Raw genomic sequence first — 19,630 nt, 5'->3', positions numbered from 1 at the left:
ATTAAAGACTTTAAAATCGTAGAGTTGTATGAAAGAAAATGAAATTGTCAGTGTATAAATTGAATTTCATGTTTTCTTGAAAACAAGAAGTTGTCACTGCACGATAAGAGTCTGTGAGACTGATACTGAAAACTTCATGGACGCAATTGATTCATCAGATCGTAAACAGGGTCCAACTAAAACTATTTTGATGCGAATTTTAAGTCGCCTTTTCATTTACGAAGTAATAAATATAATCAGTTCAAATATAACATTTGATTAAATATTTCATGCGACCCAATTTTATGCTAAAAATGTTATACGAAATTTATTTCAATTTAAATATATACTGAAGGTTAATAATTCTTGACAATTGCTATAGAAAATACAAATAGGTACCTTTGACGTGTACTTTAATTAAAATGCTTCATCGTCAGTGTTTTCAATAAGCTCAAGAATTAATACAAACGAAACTTTTCAATTCAATAATAACATGAATCAAGTCTAGAAACAATGAAACTCTTTTGACAAATTCGATGTGCTGCATCGTCCGTGGCAGAATTATTTAGTGCTTTAACCATTAACCGATAAGGTTTCTCATGCGACTTCATAATTGCAGCCATTTTAACCACAATAGACAGATTACCGTGTTACAGGAATTTCAATCCAGTAACCACGGACGCTGTCAATTTTTGGTTCAAACCCTGTCATTCAAGCACACGTGCAAGCTTCCTATTGACGTTTTAATACTTGGATTAAAAACACTCGATATTTTGGAATATGAACACAAAAAAATGAAAACACAATCTGACTATGACATAAATAACAATGGTAACACAAAAATTTCCAAAGCAGAAAAAACAAAATACAAAACGTACGAGGAAATGCTGTTTGTTAGACCATTACGATCCCGTATCCACAACAAGGAATATCCGTTTACTGAAGCATTTTCCTACCGCTTATGGCCAACAAAGAGTACGATAAGAATTTTTCCTTGTAACATCAGCCTTATGACTGCGAAATATGGATTTGTGGCCTCCGTGCCAGGATTTAAAGATAAATCCTCCCAGCCCTTACCTGTTACAGTGTCATCGACCTATTTGGCTGGCAGCCGATCTGACATCCCATTTCTAATATAATGTTGGTACAGATATAATCAGTATTTATTACATTCCCGCTTTGTCTAGCGGGAGTATCTTTTGTCCAATGTTATAAATCTAAGTAATGTCAAATATTTTTATACTCATACAAGCGGTTTCTGGAAGTTATTTACGAGAATAAATTCACTTTTACAGGTTCATGTTGTTTATGATAGTCGTCCCTCACATAAAACAGTCTGGGATCTCTTCATCGCTTTTATGATAAATATAACACAGACAATTCTAGAACCTGGACACTAATCATGGTTACAAAATCACGACAAATACCAATATCACATGCATGTTCTTTAAGCAATAACAAAACATAGCGAAACGCCTAACAGCAAAAAGTTTTAATAAACGCTATGCTATACTGGGCACTCTGGAGAGGTTCATTGAGAGTTGGCACCGGGACCCGCGGCACGTCCCAGCATACTCTCACGTCCGCTACGTATTGCATGAACTGTTTTGTTCGGAAACGCCACTGGTGATTTACAGTTCGCACATTTGTCCGTGAATTCCAAAGTGATAGTTGCGAGGTTTTGATTCGTTTTATCGGTTGATTCGCCAAATGCTTTGGCTTTTCGAACCTTGTTTTTATTTAAATTTTCTACGGCTTTGAAACCTGTTATATGATGAGGTTGGCTTTTATTACACAGTGATTCATATATATTGAGGAAATATGCAAGTATACATACTCACTGTTAGGCATAGCTCTTTTATGAAATGACTCCTTAACTAATTTTATATTTTATATGGATTCCGGTCTAACGTCCCTTTATCTTTATTGAGCTATTACTCTCCTGCAAATCTTCGTGAGATATTGCGAAGAGACTAAAGCCAATTCGTTCGAACTTATTTATTTATTAAAAATGATATAGCTTAAATCTATGCAGTCTAAAAGCAAACAATGCAATAGTCTCTTTTTTAGGATTTGTCATCATTTTCCTTCCCTTTTCGCTCAAATATAGATCCTTAGCATGCTCCATATCTATTGGTAGATTCATAGGCCCTCATAATTTATTTAAATTTACCATTAACACTATAGAAACTGTGCTGGAATGTACGGAATATAATTCTAATCTAGGGTAAGTCTATTTGTATCGTCAATCAATACATACTAAGCCTATTGTAATTCATATATGTAGAATAATTTAATACAACACCTAGCAAGTCTAATGAACATAAAACACACAGTTGTTATTTTAGTTACACGGTTAGGCTTTCTCGTAATAATATAAAAGTATAGACGGGTGAAATAATTTTCATGTTTCGAACACTTATTACTTTAAAAGCGCTCATAATTTCTCAAAACTAAATTAGCAAATGGTGCTTGATGTATGTAAATTTATAGATGTAAATAAAGTATGCGATAAAAGTTCTTAAATAAATAAATATAAATAAAGGATAGTGAACAAAAACAACATGAAATATAGTTAATTATAATCATTATGTGCGATTTGAATTTAAAATCAGTGTAGGGAACAAATATCGGAATTGTTATGTCATGATTTGTGTTTGTATGTCCAGTCAATTGATGTATTGTTGCTATAAACAATTAAACGAATAATAATTTTGTACATCATGTATCATTATTTTTGGTGGTTTATGTAACTTCCAAGCGTTTACTACAATTCTTTACTGACTAAATTACGCAAAGCTTCCATTGATTTAAAATTATACAAAAATTAATTAAAATAAGTACCTAATACCTACTTTCCAAAATTCTTTCCTATAAATTTATCACCACAACAAAAAATTATAAACAAAAGCTATTTCAGTACAATTCCTAACAAAGATTAATACGTTCATTATGTTACTGAAAATCTTATTTAGAACACGTGTCTTTGATGTCATTTCATAGCAAGCCATATGCCAAGTTTATTCATACTTTATCGTGTTCATCTAATTTAGTATCCTTCTCTAGCGTGGCCAGTGTATTCAATAGTTTTGTTTCGTATAAATAGTTTTCTTTTCCATGCTTTGAAGCGGTTCAATCTATTATTAATGATATGCCTTCTTTTATTTATTCTGCTTGTTACAGTAAATCCAGTATATGGTACGCTTTCCATTTAACCCAAATATCTCTACAAGTCTCATAAATAAATAGTAATGAGCAGAGATACCGGCGTTTTTGCTTTCTTTCTCAATTCGTTATTTTTACTTAGCGAAATAAATGGCGACACTTCGGATGGATGCCACAAAGAAAATACGTATCAAAGAGTACCAAACATCTGTACAAACAATCTTTGAATTTATCTTCGTCGGAATTTCCCACTCATTTCATTGTCTTCAAACAAATCATTATTTAGTGAAATCTAAATTGGTGTCATTATTCCCACCTTTATAATCGATTTTAAAATTATATTTTTAAAAGTTCTGGGTATAATATTATGTAGATAAGATTATAGTCATCTGCAATTTCTCCAAATATAAAATACCTAATATGTTACTCCCTAATTCAAATACAAGCAGTATGTTATCACGTGCAAGACTGTGTAGTACTGGTGTGTTTTAATTTTTCTGCTCTAATGCCAAAATCACAATTATTTCTTTAGCCATCTTATTATTCAAGCTCTTAAGCATAGGTTCTCAAACTTATTTCGTTATCTCTTCTCATTGAAATTATTTTATTTTAACTAGTGTTTTGTATGAGTCGTATTCTTAATTACACATAATATTATTATTTCATCGCCAAGTTTTCACTAGACCCGTTAGCGCCCCCCTGAAAGCTTCCAAAACCCACAAGGGGTTGTTCGCTGATATTGAGAAATACTGCTCTGTAGGTTAATTTCCAATGACAACAATACACCGTCGGATTCAGTACGTTACGTGTAATTTGAACGAAGACGATCGTGCACGTATTCAGTCTACGCGTTACGTAATTATAACTCAAACAAGCAAATCTCATAAACGTCCCACAATCCCAGTTCCAGAAATGTAAATAAAATATTTTTATTAAATATTTTCACCGCATGAGATTTATGTAAAGCGGCCAATGAGAGAGAAAAACGAATAAGTAGACGTTATTTCCCGTTGGAAATTTATTCCCTCGACCCGCGAATATCCCGGCAGGTACATAAATTCCCTTTTTTTGGGGTCGTTTTCTATTAAATTTCTTTATTTTATATGAAATTAAATTTGGTTTGCTCAAGCAAAGCCTGCTTACTTAACACTCGGAGCGAGTAATTCCTTGAATCTAACTGAATAAATATAAAGCAGGTAGCGACTGCCAAAACAGATTTATCTTTGCTTTTGGAATATTCAGAACCTTTTCAGTGTGGATTTTTTCATCTCGCCTTAACAAAATACCTAGGGAAATTTGAAGGACTGATTAGCAGAGGTCTTGATAAGATGAAATATTCTTAAGTACTTCCTAATTTTATACAATAAAGGTTATGTTGATGCGTGATTGTTTATATCTCCTGATTTGTAATTTATATCAACCAATTATATCATCATAAAGATAATACTTAAATATTGACGTTGTTACAACTTCATAGTTGCCTTGAAAATAATTATTGCTATAAGGTTCTCTTATAATATTCAGATACATTAAATCCTCTGGCATTATCAACTTGAAGATTTCTCAAAGAAGAGATAGAGATTATTGAGAAGAGAAAAGGAAGGAAGTAGAAAATAATAAATTAGCAGTCGCTATCAATAATGCTGTTAATAAGGAGTAGGGAGTCTCCCTCAATACACTTTAAGCCTAATCCTCATTTTTATTTCATTTGTAATAGTGCCTCCAAATATCCTGGATGAGGGAACCAGTGGAGATCTGGTCGCACGCGAGGGTCAAGATACAAGTCTCTCTTGCAAGGCGAAGGGAAGACCACTGCCGCGCATACTGTGGCGGCGAGAAGACGGCACTAATATACAGTTGAGGAACGAAGCGGGGGAACTTAGGAAAGGTAAGTGGCACACGGTTTTATTGTGATCATTGTGTTTTGTTGGTCCTGCGCCTGATCTCTCTCCGGTAATGTCGGCTCACCGAACTACGAGAGTGAAGGAACCGAGAGTGTACCTGTGTATTGCGCAAACACTTGTGCACTATAATACATCCTGGGTACCTGACTGATCTCCGTTGAGATTGGCCGCCGTGGTCGAAATTCGGCTAGGAGGAGATTATTGTGATCATAACTTAAAGTCCTGTTTATTATTTTTCCGGGATAAAAAATAGCCTAGCCTTTCCCAGGATGTTAAACTGTCCATGTCAAACTTCATCTAAACTCATTCGTAGTTTTGAGTTCATTGTATTCAGACAGACACGGTGGAGGATTTGTTTTATACCTATTACATAAGGATATCCAAATAGATAACAATAGTATCCTCTGGTCGTTTATTTTAATAATACAAAAATGAAATGAGATCTGTTGAAAATACGATTTCAAAGCAAGCCACAATTCTTTTAGATTTTAAATGGATAAGATTCTAGAACAATTTTCTGTCCTAAATCACGTTCAATTTCATTCTTTAGACGTTCAAACTTTTTCTTTATTCTAATTTCTTGATACTTTACAATGGCAGCATTTTCTTGAGTTCTTTATTATAAGGTCTTTTATTTATATTTTATTAAATATTCTTTATTTTAAGAACCCCATACGAATAACATTATGGCAAAATCAAAAATCACGTTCAGTGAGACAAAAACATTCATTTGTGTATTTTGTATGAGAACAAAAATCCATCTCATGAACTTCATTACCTTGTATATAAATATATAGATTTCTATCTGATTGATTTCTCGGAAAATAGGTACTTACTGTCTTTGTTTATCACCCCCCAAAAAGGGTGGGTAAATGGAATGGAAACTGAACCGCCGAACTATATGTAATATAATTTGGTATGGGAATATCTGAAACCCTGTAAATAAATATGAGACATTCAACGTTTTATTAATTCCTAAATGAAAGGGGTGAAAGGCGGTAATTATGACATCCTACAGTCTTACTTATAAATTTATTTTAGCGTTAAGAGGTGGTTAAGAATTGCTTAAATAGCTTTCAAAAACATCACCGGTTGTTATTTTAAACCCTATTAAGAGGCAAGATGGCCAACTTTGACTTACAACTGATCGAGTAAATTTGTGTTTTAACTAAGCATAGCTTTGCGAATTTTTTATAAGTAAGACTGTTAGTTATTATTTGATTTATGAACCCTTTACTAAGGGAGATAAAAAAAGTAAAAACTAAATAGCTGACTTGATTACGATGAAATTAGGTATGGAAATTTTATATATTTAAGACTATGAATAAATAAATAAAGTATACGCTTTTTTTATATTAAACCTAAATGATCTAATATTATAAAACTTGAGAATGAACATGAGAGAGGTATATTTTTATAATTAATGCAGGGGTCGAAGCATATGAAGGGAGTAAATTTTCAACTGCTGAGGTTAAAACTTAGGAAGATAATCTTGAAACATGAAAACAGTTTCTAAATACCTTTTTTAAAACAAATCCTGAGAAGCTAAAGAAGTAAAACTAAACCACCAAGCCTGTTATTGTAAGTAGTGTGATGACAAATTAACCGTGAGAATAGAAATTCCTAAAATTAAAAAATAAATGTTTTATAATTTTTTATGTTTACGCGAAGGTTAGCCATGAAATAATACTATTTTACGAATTTTATCACGGTTCTTTATAGTGTAGTTTGCTCACGACGTTTTGAAGACTTTGCAGCTTTCGTGGTTAAGGTTCTGAAGTGAGAGACACGAATTACTGACAAGCGCAGCGTCGGAGTTTACCCACGAGGTGGACAGTTGATCTAATGAAATTCGCAGGAGGTGCTGGATGCGGGCCGCTTCCAATAAGTCGATCTGGAAATCTTAGGAGGAGGCTCATGTTCAGCAATGGACATCCTGCGGCTAATGATTATGATATGAGAACTACTTTATAGTAACAAATACTATTGATAGTAATAATAAATCAAGCAAAGCTTGGTGGTCCAAATGTTGTTAATTATGTAACAAAAGAAATTTAAAAATAAAATTATACTGTTAGCATACGCCCTTTTTACGGCATTGTCGACGGCAGTTGTACGGGGTTTTTGTGCTATGGTTTTCTGGAAAACAACAATTCAATGAAAAAAGCAGCTGAAGAGGCTCAATCATGCGGCTTCTCCGATATGTCACGAATATTTTATTTAATTTTCCTTAATGGTTACACAATAATTTCATTCATCAGTAAGAAATCACTTTGAACGAGAAAAAGCGTAAATTAATTGCCGTTTCTATTTAGTTATTTTGTCATCAGAATTCAGTAAGCAATTTACTGATTAATATATTCCTTTGTCATGATTATTTCCGTTTCGTTTTCAATAATTGCAAACAACAACGGTTCCAACAGACCGTTGGCCGCAGGGTAATCGTTCTATTGGACCTCTCTTTACTTACCATCAGGTGCAGTGGTCAGTCAGTCATTTTGCTGTGCTCGAATAAAATAATAATAATAGAAATGAAGAAACTGAGTTTTGAATGGTGTGATAGATTTATTTAAAAGCCACCGAACTTTCGACTGCGTATTCTTGCTGAGACTACGTTTCACACAAAATATAACAAAATATATGGTTGATCTTTCTCAAGGTAAGACGCCTGATCATCTTGGTACCGACAAAATATGTAACATCGGATGGCATGATTTATTTTATAACTTAACTTTCTGTATCTTTGAGATGAAATATTTTACACTTAGGTAAGTGAAACCTTGATAACCATTTTCACCGTCTATATCCTTTCAGACTTTCAGGTAGGTTGGTATTCTACATTTTGAAAACATAAAATCCTTTGAAATTAAACTAATTTTCGGATTCTATCGCGGTAATTAGTGTTTTATTTTCTCCCGACGTTTCGAAGACTTTGCAGCCTTCATGGTCACGGGGGTTTTGGTCAGTCCCCCCCCCCCCGTGACCATGAAAGCTGCAAAGTCTTCGAAAGTTTTAGTGTCTGTCTGAACACGATAAACTTAAAATCTACTTAACGGATTTCGATGGAATTTGACATGGAGATTGAGACCCTGGTGAGGATACAGGCTTTTTATCCCTGGGCAATATATGTATATCGAGACTTTTATCACGGAAAACTCTTGCGCTCGGGCTAAGCCGCGAGCAAAAGCTAATACTATTAAAATTAAAAAAGTTGTATAGAAAAAAAAACAGAGAGATCAACAATATTACAATGCTTAATTATTTCATTACATTACAAGTTTAAATAAGAAACCAATACCAAATACCTCTATCAAGTGAATTGTTCAGTCTACACCCCTTCTTTAGCTCGTTATAAATATAAATCTCTTTATATATTAGGTTGTCTGGAAGAGATCGCTTTTAGCGATTCTGTATTCTATATTTGGTGTATACAATAAAGTGTTTCATTCGTTCATTCATTTTCACAAGTTCAATACTGCATTCGAAATTTACCAGAAATTCAATAACAATATTGGTCGAGCACCAAAACACTAACATTTAATACCGTAAGATAAATCTGTTCTCCTACGCTTGTCGGCTATGAAAGAGCTTTACGACCCTTGTCTCGAAATGTGGTCCAATTCCAAGTTGCGGTTGTGATGATAAAATGAAAATTATGGAAACTACGTAGATATATTTAAGTTATTCCAATTGTAACACCTGGAGACGTACCTTGCCTTTACGGAACCTATTAAACAAGAGGTATTTGCCCCCAAATCCCTTGTTAGGACCCAGAATTCTAATCAACAGAACTGTCTAAGATCTTACGTCTTTGATTGTGGTGCAGGCTGCCTTCTAGTTATATTAAACATATTGAAAAGTGAAAATCTGTCTTACAATATCACAGTCATGAAAAGCTGCTTGAGATTTCTAAATTGTTTTTTTCTTGTGGAAAAATAAGTATTTTATCTCTCACATTCGTTACATCTCAACGGTTATATATAAAGTTGTTGTAACATGGAGCGCAAATTGTATTGAGTTTTCTCCAATATTGCATTTGTCCTTTGAATAGTACGTCTCTAAACCTAAAATTGTATTAGGTGAAACAAACTACTCAAGTCTTTTTCCAACTATTTCAATCAAAGGAATAAAAGAAATTTGAACAGTCTTAACTTTCCAATCAAAAGGAATTAAGGTTTTATTAATTTACTCCACTAACTAGTATTCCAGACTATAAATATTCATAAACTAATTGTTTGTGTGAGCCGAAAGCTTTGTTTTTACAAATGCTCATGACAGTTTCGATGTACTAAGGGGTGGCGCCAGCTCTTTGTAACTTTAGTATACTTTAATTTCTCTTTGTCAGCGGCCGATCCTTATTTTGTCACATGTATTTTTTGCCAACTGAAAATCATTTTTCCTGTGACGTATTAACTTTCATTTTTCATCTATATCAACATTGGTTGACGTTAATGTTGTTTTTTGCTTCGTTGTTCTTCTGGTAACCATATCATTGAATTTGTCAAAGAAAATAGGCGTAGTACATATCAAAATATGATATTTTTCAGATACGCATTGAAATTCGGGTTACTTAAAAATATAATGGCTCACTTCTTTATCTGTTCCTATCATTTTTATCATATCCTAAATATGGATAGAATTACAACAAAATATAATTATGTATGCTGTTCATTCCTTCTAGTTTGTTTTTCTATGTGAATTAATTAAAGTCACAGAGACAGATGATAAATTCTTAAACAATATATCGAAATGCCACAATATTACAAATAGGATACACTATTTTTCCAAAACCACTGCAAATAGTTATCAACTTCTAGTATCTTTTGAGGGAATAGTATTAGCATTAAAATAATAGCCAACGAAATATAAGTCGTTTAATATTAACAATAAAGTGTTTCTCTCAGTGGACATGTTCACTGGACCCAACCTGAACCTGAGCAAAGTGGAACGCAGGCAGATGGGCGCGTACCTCTGCATCGCTTCCAACGACGTGCCGCCCTCTGTCAGCAAGAGGATCATGCTCAATGTTAACTGTGAGTATTTTATACTGGTCTTTTTTAATTATATGCTACTTGCGTTGAATACGGTAACAAACAACTTACAAGTGTATTTTTGCTATTCACAACACCTGCAACGGTCTGGAAGGTAGAATTTTTCAGTTTAATAGTTCCGTTGGCATTTTTAAACAATGTATTCTATAAGCAAATTTGCAGAGTAAAAAATTATGTTTTATGCAATTCAATTAAGTGCTAAGCATTAAGAGACAATACCAAAAATACATATTTGATAGACAGACATGCTGTAAAAAAAAACTGAAAGTTAGGTTATATTCTTTGAATGAACACGTGTCCTAGGTCACGTCGTAGTATTAAAATAAATATCTTATATACCAATAATAAAGCACATTAACGAAACCTAAAAATATCCCAAAAATCGATAGCTGTTTAAAACCTGTTCTATAATGAACAAAGTTAATATAGTACTGCGTCCCCTGGCTAGACAGAGCGACGACCTGCGATACTTAAACTGTAATTTGATGAGGCGACTCGACAACGGGCTTCAAAGGCGTTATCTCAAAATGACTTATATTAAACAATTAATCAAGATCTCATTTTACACCTAAATGCATAACAGGTGATCTACCTACGCTCATGTTGTTTTAAAATAAAATAACGAACAGCAAATAGGTGATCTACCTATTTATGTTGTGTCTTATAATATGTATTTTAAGGCACGGTAGTAATTCGTTACTCTTAATGGTCGAAGATGTAGTCTGATAACTGTCGCCTAGCGATAGGCGTGGTAAATTATGTCGGCCTCCCTAATTACTTCTTCATATCTGCTTGTCCCAATATTAAAGGTAAAGGGAACATCTCTATTGTGTGCTGGTAAAGTTCCAAGGCCGTAGTTTTTAAATGAGTTCTATTTAACATTTGACATTAATTATGTGTATTATAATAATAGTGCTATTGAAAATTTGCTAAGTATGTTGACATTATCATTTGATTTAAGGGTGAAAGGAAACCTTATGAGTATCTTAAACATTCACCGTAAGAATTTCGAACGCTCTTTAAGCACGCTAATACACATAATATTAAGGCGATACCTCAAGGTCCATTTTTATACATTTTGTTTCGGCTTTAATCTGGGTAACTAAACAAGTATTGGCAAGTAAAGAATTTAAATTCACGTCTAGTTAGTGATTAGTTCTCGCAGTTGAAAGAAAAATGTAAAATAATTAATAATCATGGATATTTCTGCCTTTAAAATTTCGTCATATTAAATTTTAAAGGCCGAAATATCCATGATTATTAATTATTTTACGTTTTTCTTCAACTGCGAGAACTAATCACTAACTAGACGTGAATTTAAATTCTTTACTTGCCAATACTTGTTTAGTTACCCAGATTAAAGCCGAAACAAAATGTATGAAAATGGACCTTGAGCTACCACCTTAAAACGGAATAAAACGGTCTCAAACCTATCGGCGGGATAGTATTTAATACAGGACTGATATTTTTAGGGTTTCGTACCTCAAAAGAAACCTTTATAGGATCATTTTATTGTCCGTCTGTCTGTCTACCAAAACTCTTTTCGACAGAAACGTGTAAGGGAATCAATCTATCAAAATACTTAAGTCTACGATCTCTTTCAACTATAAAAATTAAGCGTATGCCAACCCAAAGATGTAACCGTTTATGCTGCATATTCTGGGATTTCACAAAGATCTCCTATAGAGTACTTCCAGTAACCTAAAATCATAACATTTACCAAAAGAATATATCATTCAGCACATGTAAAGGGAAAAATCTGAAAACCGTAAATAAGTACTTTAATAACAAAAAATCAGGTAGTTTGTTCAGAACCCTCGTTGCGCGAGTCCAATTCTTGTTTGTTGAGTCTTTTATAGGATTTTTATTTGTTTGCAGTTCCGCCATCAATTTTGGTTGCGACACAGCTGATAGGTGTTCCAAGCGGAACACAGGCCAAGTTAGAGTGCTTTGTAGAAGCATATCCTCAACCTATCACATATTGGCTGAAAGATGGAGAGCAGATGATTTTGTCAAGGTGAGTGTTTTCATATCTTGTCGTTCTTATCACCAAAGGGGGGTAGATAGAGGCGCAAGTAGAGAAATGTTTAATGACTAATGGAATAATCTCAAATGCTTTATGAAATAGTACATTTGCATAAATGTATACATACCAACAGAATTGTAATAGCATAAAAGCAAAATAATTAATAATTACAATGATTACTTCAGCACGAAATGTTCAAATGAAATGTACGACATAGTCCGTTATGTATCAATCCGTTTTGTATTTCATAAATAATTATCATTACATTTTACTTCCTTAGTATTATTGATACATACTGACGAAATTAGCTTAACAATTTTTAAATCATCTACTTACTTATTCCAGTGAGGAAAATAAACCCTTTTTACATTATTTCAGTGAAAGACATTATAAGGGCAAAGGGCAATTCGAAGTTTTAAATTATTTTCGTGGCTGACTGTATACGATATTTTTTTAGAACAGAGTAAAAGAAGGATTTAACAAATGTTGTTTACACCACTCTAAAGCGCAGCACATTTAAAAACCATTAAAATACTGGGTCGTGGTCAAACTCTATTCTAAAATATCTTAACATGTTACAGTTATAACGTGTTTTTTATAGTCTGTGTTTTTTAATAACGTCTGATTTTGATTGTACCTAGTCTAATGAATTGTCACTGTATATTGGTTCATAGACTGGGCAGTCGGGGAACTTGGGTTCGACTCCGCATCAAGAACACTTGCAAGTTCACCTTACATCAATTTTAATTTGAAGGACTGTCTCAGTGGCCTGGTTGTAATGCATGCGCAGTACGGCAGGGCTCTGAGTTCCTGGCTTCGAACCCCGGATCGGGCAAAGTGAAATTTGAGTTTTTCTACTCAGTATCAGCCGGAGTCTGGAATTTGTGCTCGATATGGCGATAGGCTCGCCCCCTATCACATTATAGGACGGAGCACCCTAGGCGAAAAAGGGTGCCCTGGTTGCATATCCCTTCAGGATAAATGCGTGATGTCTGTTTTTTTTTTATTTGAGCGATGTTTGAGTTAGAGAAACTTACCGATGGTAAAAACTGTGCCAAATGGGTTCTGTAACACAATTATATTATGTATATAAGTGTATTCCGTCTATCCTAAATTGGTGGGGATAGTGGAGAAAAATGTTACATAGTTTTTATTTAAAATATTTCTGGTTTGGCAATTTTTTTTTTTTTTTAAATTGTTAATTGTAGTTTTATATTTAACATTTAAGAAAATAATTTTATTCTGTGCCACCTTATCTCTCGCCAGCAGTTGTGTACCTTATGCCAGCTCAATTCGCTGTTGTTTTTACAATCCAAACTATCTGTATCTGTAATAAATCAAAACGTTATCATACAGCGGTACTTTAACTATCGCAAAGCACATGTCTTTCTCAATAGTTTCTACATTTTATTACATTATAGATAAAGGGGTATTCATTTTTCAGATTTATACTTACATTTTACTAATTTTAAGAGAGACTAATAAACATGATGTCGCAAGTTTTAATTACTTTTTAATAGGCCAAGCTCGTTTTGACTAATAAAGAGTTTTGACTGGAACGTGTACAATTTCAGCTAACCTATTATACTTTGGACGTTCTTTATGACTTTATTTACCTAATCTCGACCTCATTCTGTTTGTGACGCATAAAAACATAAACAGTTGGATATTTTTAGCTTTAATTATTTTTTTAAATCTTCCATTACGTCAGCTATAATACTTTTAAAAATAATTAAAATACCACAATAAAGAATCATCAGTCATAACAAATATTGCTTAGAATATAGTTATTCTCTAAATTTGTAGTAAACATAATTTCTTACTCACTAATAAAAATATCATGATTACAATAGTGAATTATTTTAGATACTTCGTCATACCTATGTTCTACATTTTGTATTACATCGAATATCCTTCATAAAATCTCATCGAGAATTCTAACACCAGACTATCTACTCTATAAATTCACTAGCATTTGGGCCGACATGAGCAAAGGCCCAACCCATATAGGGACTTATGTCCCGTTATGTCATGTCAGCTAAATTAAGATCTAAGCCCGGAGCATGGAGAGCGGTTACTGTCGCCCATAAGCCAGTCTTTCATAATTCTTAAGTACATTCTCATGCAACATAAATCTTGTGATCGAGGTCCGAAGGCAATTTTTTAGGGAACACCGGTGACGTCTCTTACATTTGATATGATAAATGGCCGACTCTAATAGAATCTTTATTTCCAACTTATTTCCTTCAATATTGGCCCGGCCTGTAAATCGGTTGGGCTCTTTATTTATTTATTACGTTTTTCTATTAAGGTATCGCCATATAATACAAAGATTTAGTTCGATATGGATGGAAAGATTGATGGCATAATGCTTTATATTCAACTGATACTTGTTTTGGTAAATTTGGATGGTACATAACTATATCGTTTATAAATTAGATATCCACACGCCAAAATGAGCCCCTCTCTCCTCACCATCCTTCCCTAATTCCTATTCCTTTTATATAATGTCAGCAGCGAATTTACAATTATTTTGTAAATTTGCTGCTGACATTATACAGGTGCAGCATTATACAGCGGGCTGTGAGCATCACTTAATACCAGGTGGGAAAAAAATAATCAATTTAGTACTAGACTAAATTCAAAATCTATATACCGACATACTATTAGGCATTTATGTGAAATGAAATTCGACAATCACTCAAAAAACAAATCTAGTAATACCCATTTCGATATCCACACGACGAACCAGTTCAAACTTTTAAAAATAATGATACTGTTTACAATACTTCTAAATCCAATTTTGTTTTAGTGGCAAGCTCGACATATCCGAAGACAGAATCTCTCAGTACCAACTCCGTACTATACTCACTATAAATAGCTTCACTTCTGAAGACAAAGACCCGGGGACATACACCTGCGTGTCTGCTAATACTATGGGGAAAGCAGAAGGACATTTAAGAGTATATGGTAAGTGGTATATACGTACCTATAATTTATAATGTATAGAAATATTTATAAAGGAGTCGAGAGTAGTGCGACCCGACGTGTTCTGTACCTACCGTCTTAATAAAAATCAGTCTCGTTTTACGTGAGTTTAAATGTGCTTCGTCCTACACAATATCTTGTGAAGATATTATTATATACACTAGTAGGTAGACAATGCTAGATATTCTTTTTATAAGACAAAATTGAAGGTATGATTTTTGGAATATAGGCTTTGAATTTTATAGAAATATCTTGATGTTCAAAATACACTCTTACCTAAAAATTAGTTTTGCGGGATTCGCTGGAGTTTGCACATGCACCCCCATCGGCCTACATTTTAAAGTAGGGAGTTAGCACTGGGAGTTCTCGTAGGTCAGGTACCTAAGCTAATAAACTGGAAGTACATCTAAAATATTTTTTACCAGAAATAAAAATAACGACTACGACAACAACGACAACCACTACGACTACAACGACCACAACGACAACAACGACGCCACCACCGACTACCACAGAACCGCCGCCACGTAAGTATAGTACAGTATTACTTCTCTGTTCCAATCAATCTTTGTCTTTTGCTAGTGGTAGTGCTAGTCTTTTCTAATTTTTATCGTTATAATTATTTTTACCTCGTTTTTGCAATATAAGTAAAAATTTATATAGGACCTTGTAATAGTGAGCAAGCGATATATTACATTGTTTTTGCTGCAAATATTTTTCCTTGTTATATATTTCATGCTGGTCTTGCCAAATGAGAATCTTTACAAGTATAAAATCACATAAATACAACAGAATTCAGTCGAGCGTATCAAGATTATGTATATATATGTAACAAATATTAGTATAAAAATATTTTCTATAAACGATACCGACGAGATAATCGTTGATTCGTCTTCAATATTTCATCTATTCTTCACAAAATTACGTCCCCTGTGCATAACAGATATTAGCCTCTAGACATAAACCCACCCTAGAGCTTACAATTGTTACAGAGGAAGCAATCAAATCATTAATTCCATAACGTCCTAATGCATCTCATTGTGATGATTAGTCTGTGTATGTTGTTAATACATGATGTTTGCTGTCTTCATCTGTTCAAACAACCAAATATGGACTAATCAGAGTCATGAATATCAATTTATTCAATAGAATGTGACGTTATAGTAATAAATATATTGTTATTCTTGGTATTTGTTCATCAGTGTAAATTAAATATTCTATGATGATAAATGGGCGTAAATAATTATATTATTGAATCGTCTTCATCTTAGACATGAAACGCGATGAAATACAAATGCGATATATTCCACGTGTAAAGTTTCTAGAAAGTATTCTAGTGTAAAGTTTCCTCAAACTAATGAGTGTCTGGAAAAATCCCAGCTTAGAGAAGTAAAATAAAAAAGGTTCCTACAGAAATAGTTTCCAGAAGATAAATCAATTTTATATAAAGCTATGTTCCACTAGCATTGTCATGGCTATCTTCGAAAACATTTATCTATTGATATTCGACGTTATTTTCTGCAGGTTACGTTGTTCCACTCCAACCAGCTGAGCAAAAGTTTTACACGCCAGATGTGACTACGTACGGTAAGCCCGATATTTCACTTTTAAATTCTTCTAGAAAATTCATGTTGTTCGATACTATTCTTCGGGTGCATTATCGTGTGCCTCTTTTTCTGATCCACTTTTTGCGTTGTTGGGTTTTCGGGTATTTTCTAGACTTTCTTAACTTCTGCGATAGTTTTTGGGTTGAAATTTAATACTATTATTATTTTACTATTCTAATAGACTTTGATTAGAGGACGAACTAGAAATAAATATAAAATTTTGATAAATGTTGGTACTGAAATATTTAGTTCAATAGATGACGAAATTATAATTAATGTAAAGATGCTTGTGAAAAAAAATATATGTAAAAATACAACATAAATAATGATCCTCCTAATAACATATATTCAATTAAATAACACAACAAAATTAAACGAATGAAAGACTTTATCAATAGGTAAAAACGTTACGTAGAAAATTAAATAAAAGTAAAAAGCTATTAAAGGAACAAAGGTTAAAATAAATTCACTTGAACATCCCGCAGTAGTTGGGGAAGTAACTCAAAGAAGACATTAAAGTGACACAAACATCCCTTTTCCCGTTCTCTTAACTACTTCATATAAAAAATGTTTTACATTTTTCAACTTATGAGTATCATTTATTTTTTAATTATCAAGATGAATAGACTGATGAATCGGTTTATGGACGAATTAAATTGAAAACGACCAAACCGCTTTAATTATCTCGATTAATTTTGAAGGGACAACAACGTAATGAGTTGAATTTATAGAGTTTTACTACCAGAATTTTAATTAATTTGATCATATATTACTTTATTTCAAACCAACAAAATAAGTTGTTGTAAATAAATAATTATTTTTCTATTGTAGTTATCTTTATGTTTTACGTATAATGGCGTATGAACTATATAGTATCTATACATGCATTTATTTAGCTGGAAAACCTCAATACTTATAAATTGTAAATTAGTAATGCCTAATAAGACCTACTAATATTGACTTACAACCGTTTTTAATAAACGATCCGAATCCTAATCTTTAATCCGATTTCAAGAATGAACCAATCAAAATAAGTCTTTTGTAAACATGTCACACAATATTTGTTCGGATTGGTGGATTTTAAGCTACATCGAAAAAACGATCGGGATCGTTCATTGCATATGGCGGTTAGAGTATCAATTTAGTTACTTACCATGCTTAACTATAAAAATCCCGAACCGTGAAGGGTTTTGAGATTTTATGCCATTAACCACATATCAATGGCCGCACCAAATGTTACTTCACCACATGATCGCACGCCCTCGTCTGTTGAATTGGGGAACTTGACAATTTTTGATCATTTTGTATTTAGATAAAGACCCTTTTGTGTATTTTATTCATTTGATTGTACTCAGGACGATGCTGTCGAGTATGAAGGACTTTAAATCTTAAATTAAACGTCTCAAACATCATTATTAAATAGCGAAGGATTTTAAGAGCATACACATAACTAACATATCACGTGGTGAATTATTTCCATAATCCATTGTATATATAGAATACAGTGCATGCAGACATTTCAAAAACTGCTGGCCAAGTATAAAAAGCCACCTAGCAATATCATCCTATACACAAACTAATACATTTTATTTGTTTCTTTAGATACAATGCAAAATGTTATCGAGCAGTCTGTGCTGGACAATAACTGGCTACCTACAGCGGACTCAACAGGTTCCAGAGGCCAAGCCTTGTCCCTTCCGTTTCTCGCTATCATCTCACTGCTACCACAGTTAAGTAACATAATAAATTTTAGCTCTAATATATTACATTCAATTAATTATAGGAATAAAATAATAAAATTTATCGTCCATTGTGCAAGATGATAAGTTATAAAAGCTTTTTAAAAATCTGTCAATTTAAATTACTTTAAGATGTTTATTTGCTATGAGTAAATTAGAAAACTTTCAAGTAGAGGCGTCAAGTTGAATGCTAAGTCGGCTACTTGATATTACCGTTGTTCATATTTTGCATAAAATCATTGTGTACCGTCTAAGTTTATAGCTGTACAAATGTATTTCATTATAATATTTTTAACTTTTATTACCTGTATATCAAAATCTAAAGGTTTGCGCTGTCGTACATGAATATTTATGAAAGAAACAATTAGAATATTGTTGCATATTCCGCCAAGACTAATTCATAAAAGGTTCTCACGTTAGAATTTGAATTAAAGGCAACACTTATTCCTAATATTTGTGTGGCTATTTTGGCAGGCTGTCCGACGTCGTAAATCTTGAGGAAATAATGAAGTACTTTTTCATTCGGACCTAACGCCTCTGTTTGTGAAGGTTCTTAGGCAATAAAAATGATTAATTTCACTCGCGCAATCTGTAACGAGCCAACTTCGCTAGCTTGTTCGAGTGAAACATAAGTCTGTTAGTTTGTATTGTCATCAAAATGGCGATATCACTGGATTACTAATATTCCAAAGGCATTAATTTATTTTTAGTCATAAGGGTGTATAAAATAACTTCTTGTAAATAGACATTGCTGGTTTAGCATAAGTTGTAGCGCAAAGGTCTCATGAATTTAGTGATAAAATGCCAAAGGTTTCTGAATATGGTATTACCGATTGGTGCAAATAATTGAGTGTCCTTTTGTACAGAATAGTTAATTTAAGAATATTTCAATTTAACAACATTCTTCCGATCGTTAGTTTTGTTCACTATAAACATATATATTATAATTACATTGTCATTTTATTGTTTGGTTCATTTGATAAAAATTATAAAACAGTGACAGCTTCCCTTTATATTTGTATTTAAATTTATTTAAGTTATATCAGAAGTAAAGATACATACTGCTCCGTATTGAATTTAATTCATAATTCTGGTGTTGGAAAGTAATTTTATGTTGGCTAGGTTCCTTCTCTATTTAAATATAGTAAGATTGATATCCGTTTGTATTGAA

At 33.0% G+C, this 19,630-nt stretch overlaps 1 protein-coding gene across 1 annotated transcript in view; it reads left to right on the top strand.

Annotated features, from left to right (window-relative positions):
* LOC119188634 (lachesin-like) overlaps positions 1–18,618 on the top strand; it is a 39,256-nt gene extending 20,638 nt beyond the window's left edge. The window contains exons 2-8 of the mRNA XM_037436424.1: positions 4,830–5,032; positions 9,953–10,081; positions 11,978–12,116; positions 14,938–15,095; positions 15,539–15,640; positions 16,638–16,700; positions 18,323–18,618. Coding sequence (XP_037292321.1) covers positions 4,830–5,032; positions 9,953–10,081; positions 11,978–12,116; positions 14,938–15,095; positions 15,539–15,640; positions 16,638–16,700; positions 18,323–18,543 — 1,015 coding nt within the window. The 3' untranslated portion in view covers positions 18,544–18,618. The remainder of the gene's footprint in view (positions 1–4,829; positions 5,033–9,952; positions 10,082–11,977; positions 12,117–14,937; positions 15,096–15,538; positions 15,641–16,637; positions 16,701–18,322) is intronic.
* The last annotated feature ends 1,012 nt before the right edge of the window (positions 18,619–19,630 follow it).

Source organism: Manduca sexta, chromosome 8, assembly GCF_014839805.1.
Source record: "Manduca sexta isolate Smith_Timp_Sample1 chromosome 8, JHU_Msex_v1.0, whole genome shotgun sequence".
Lineage (NCBI taxonomy): Eukaryota > Metazoa > Arthropoda > Insecta > Lepidoptera > Sphingidae > Manduca > Manduca sexta.
This window is presented reverse-complemented; position numbering and strand designations above follow the sequence as displayed.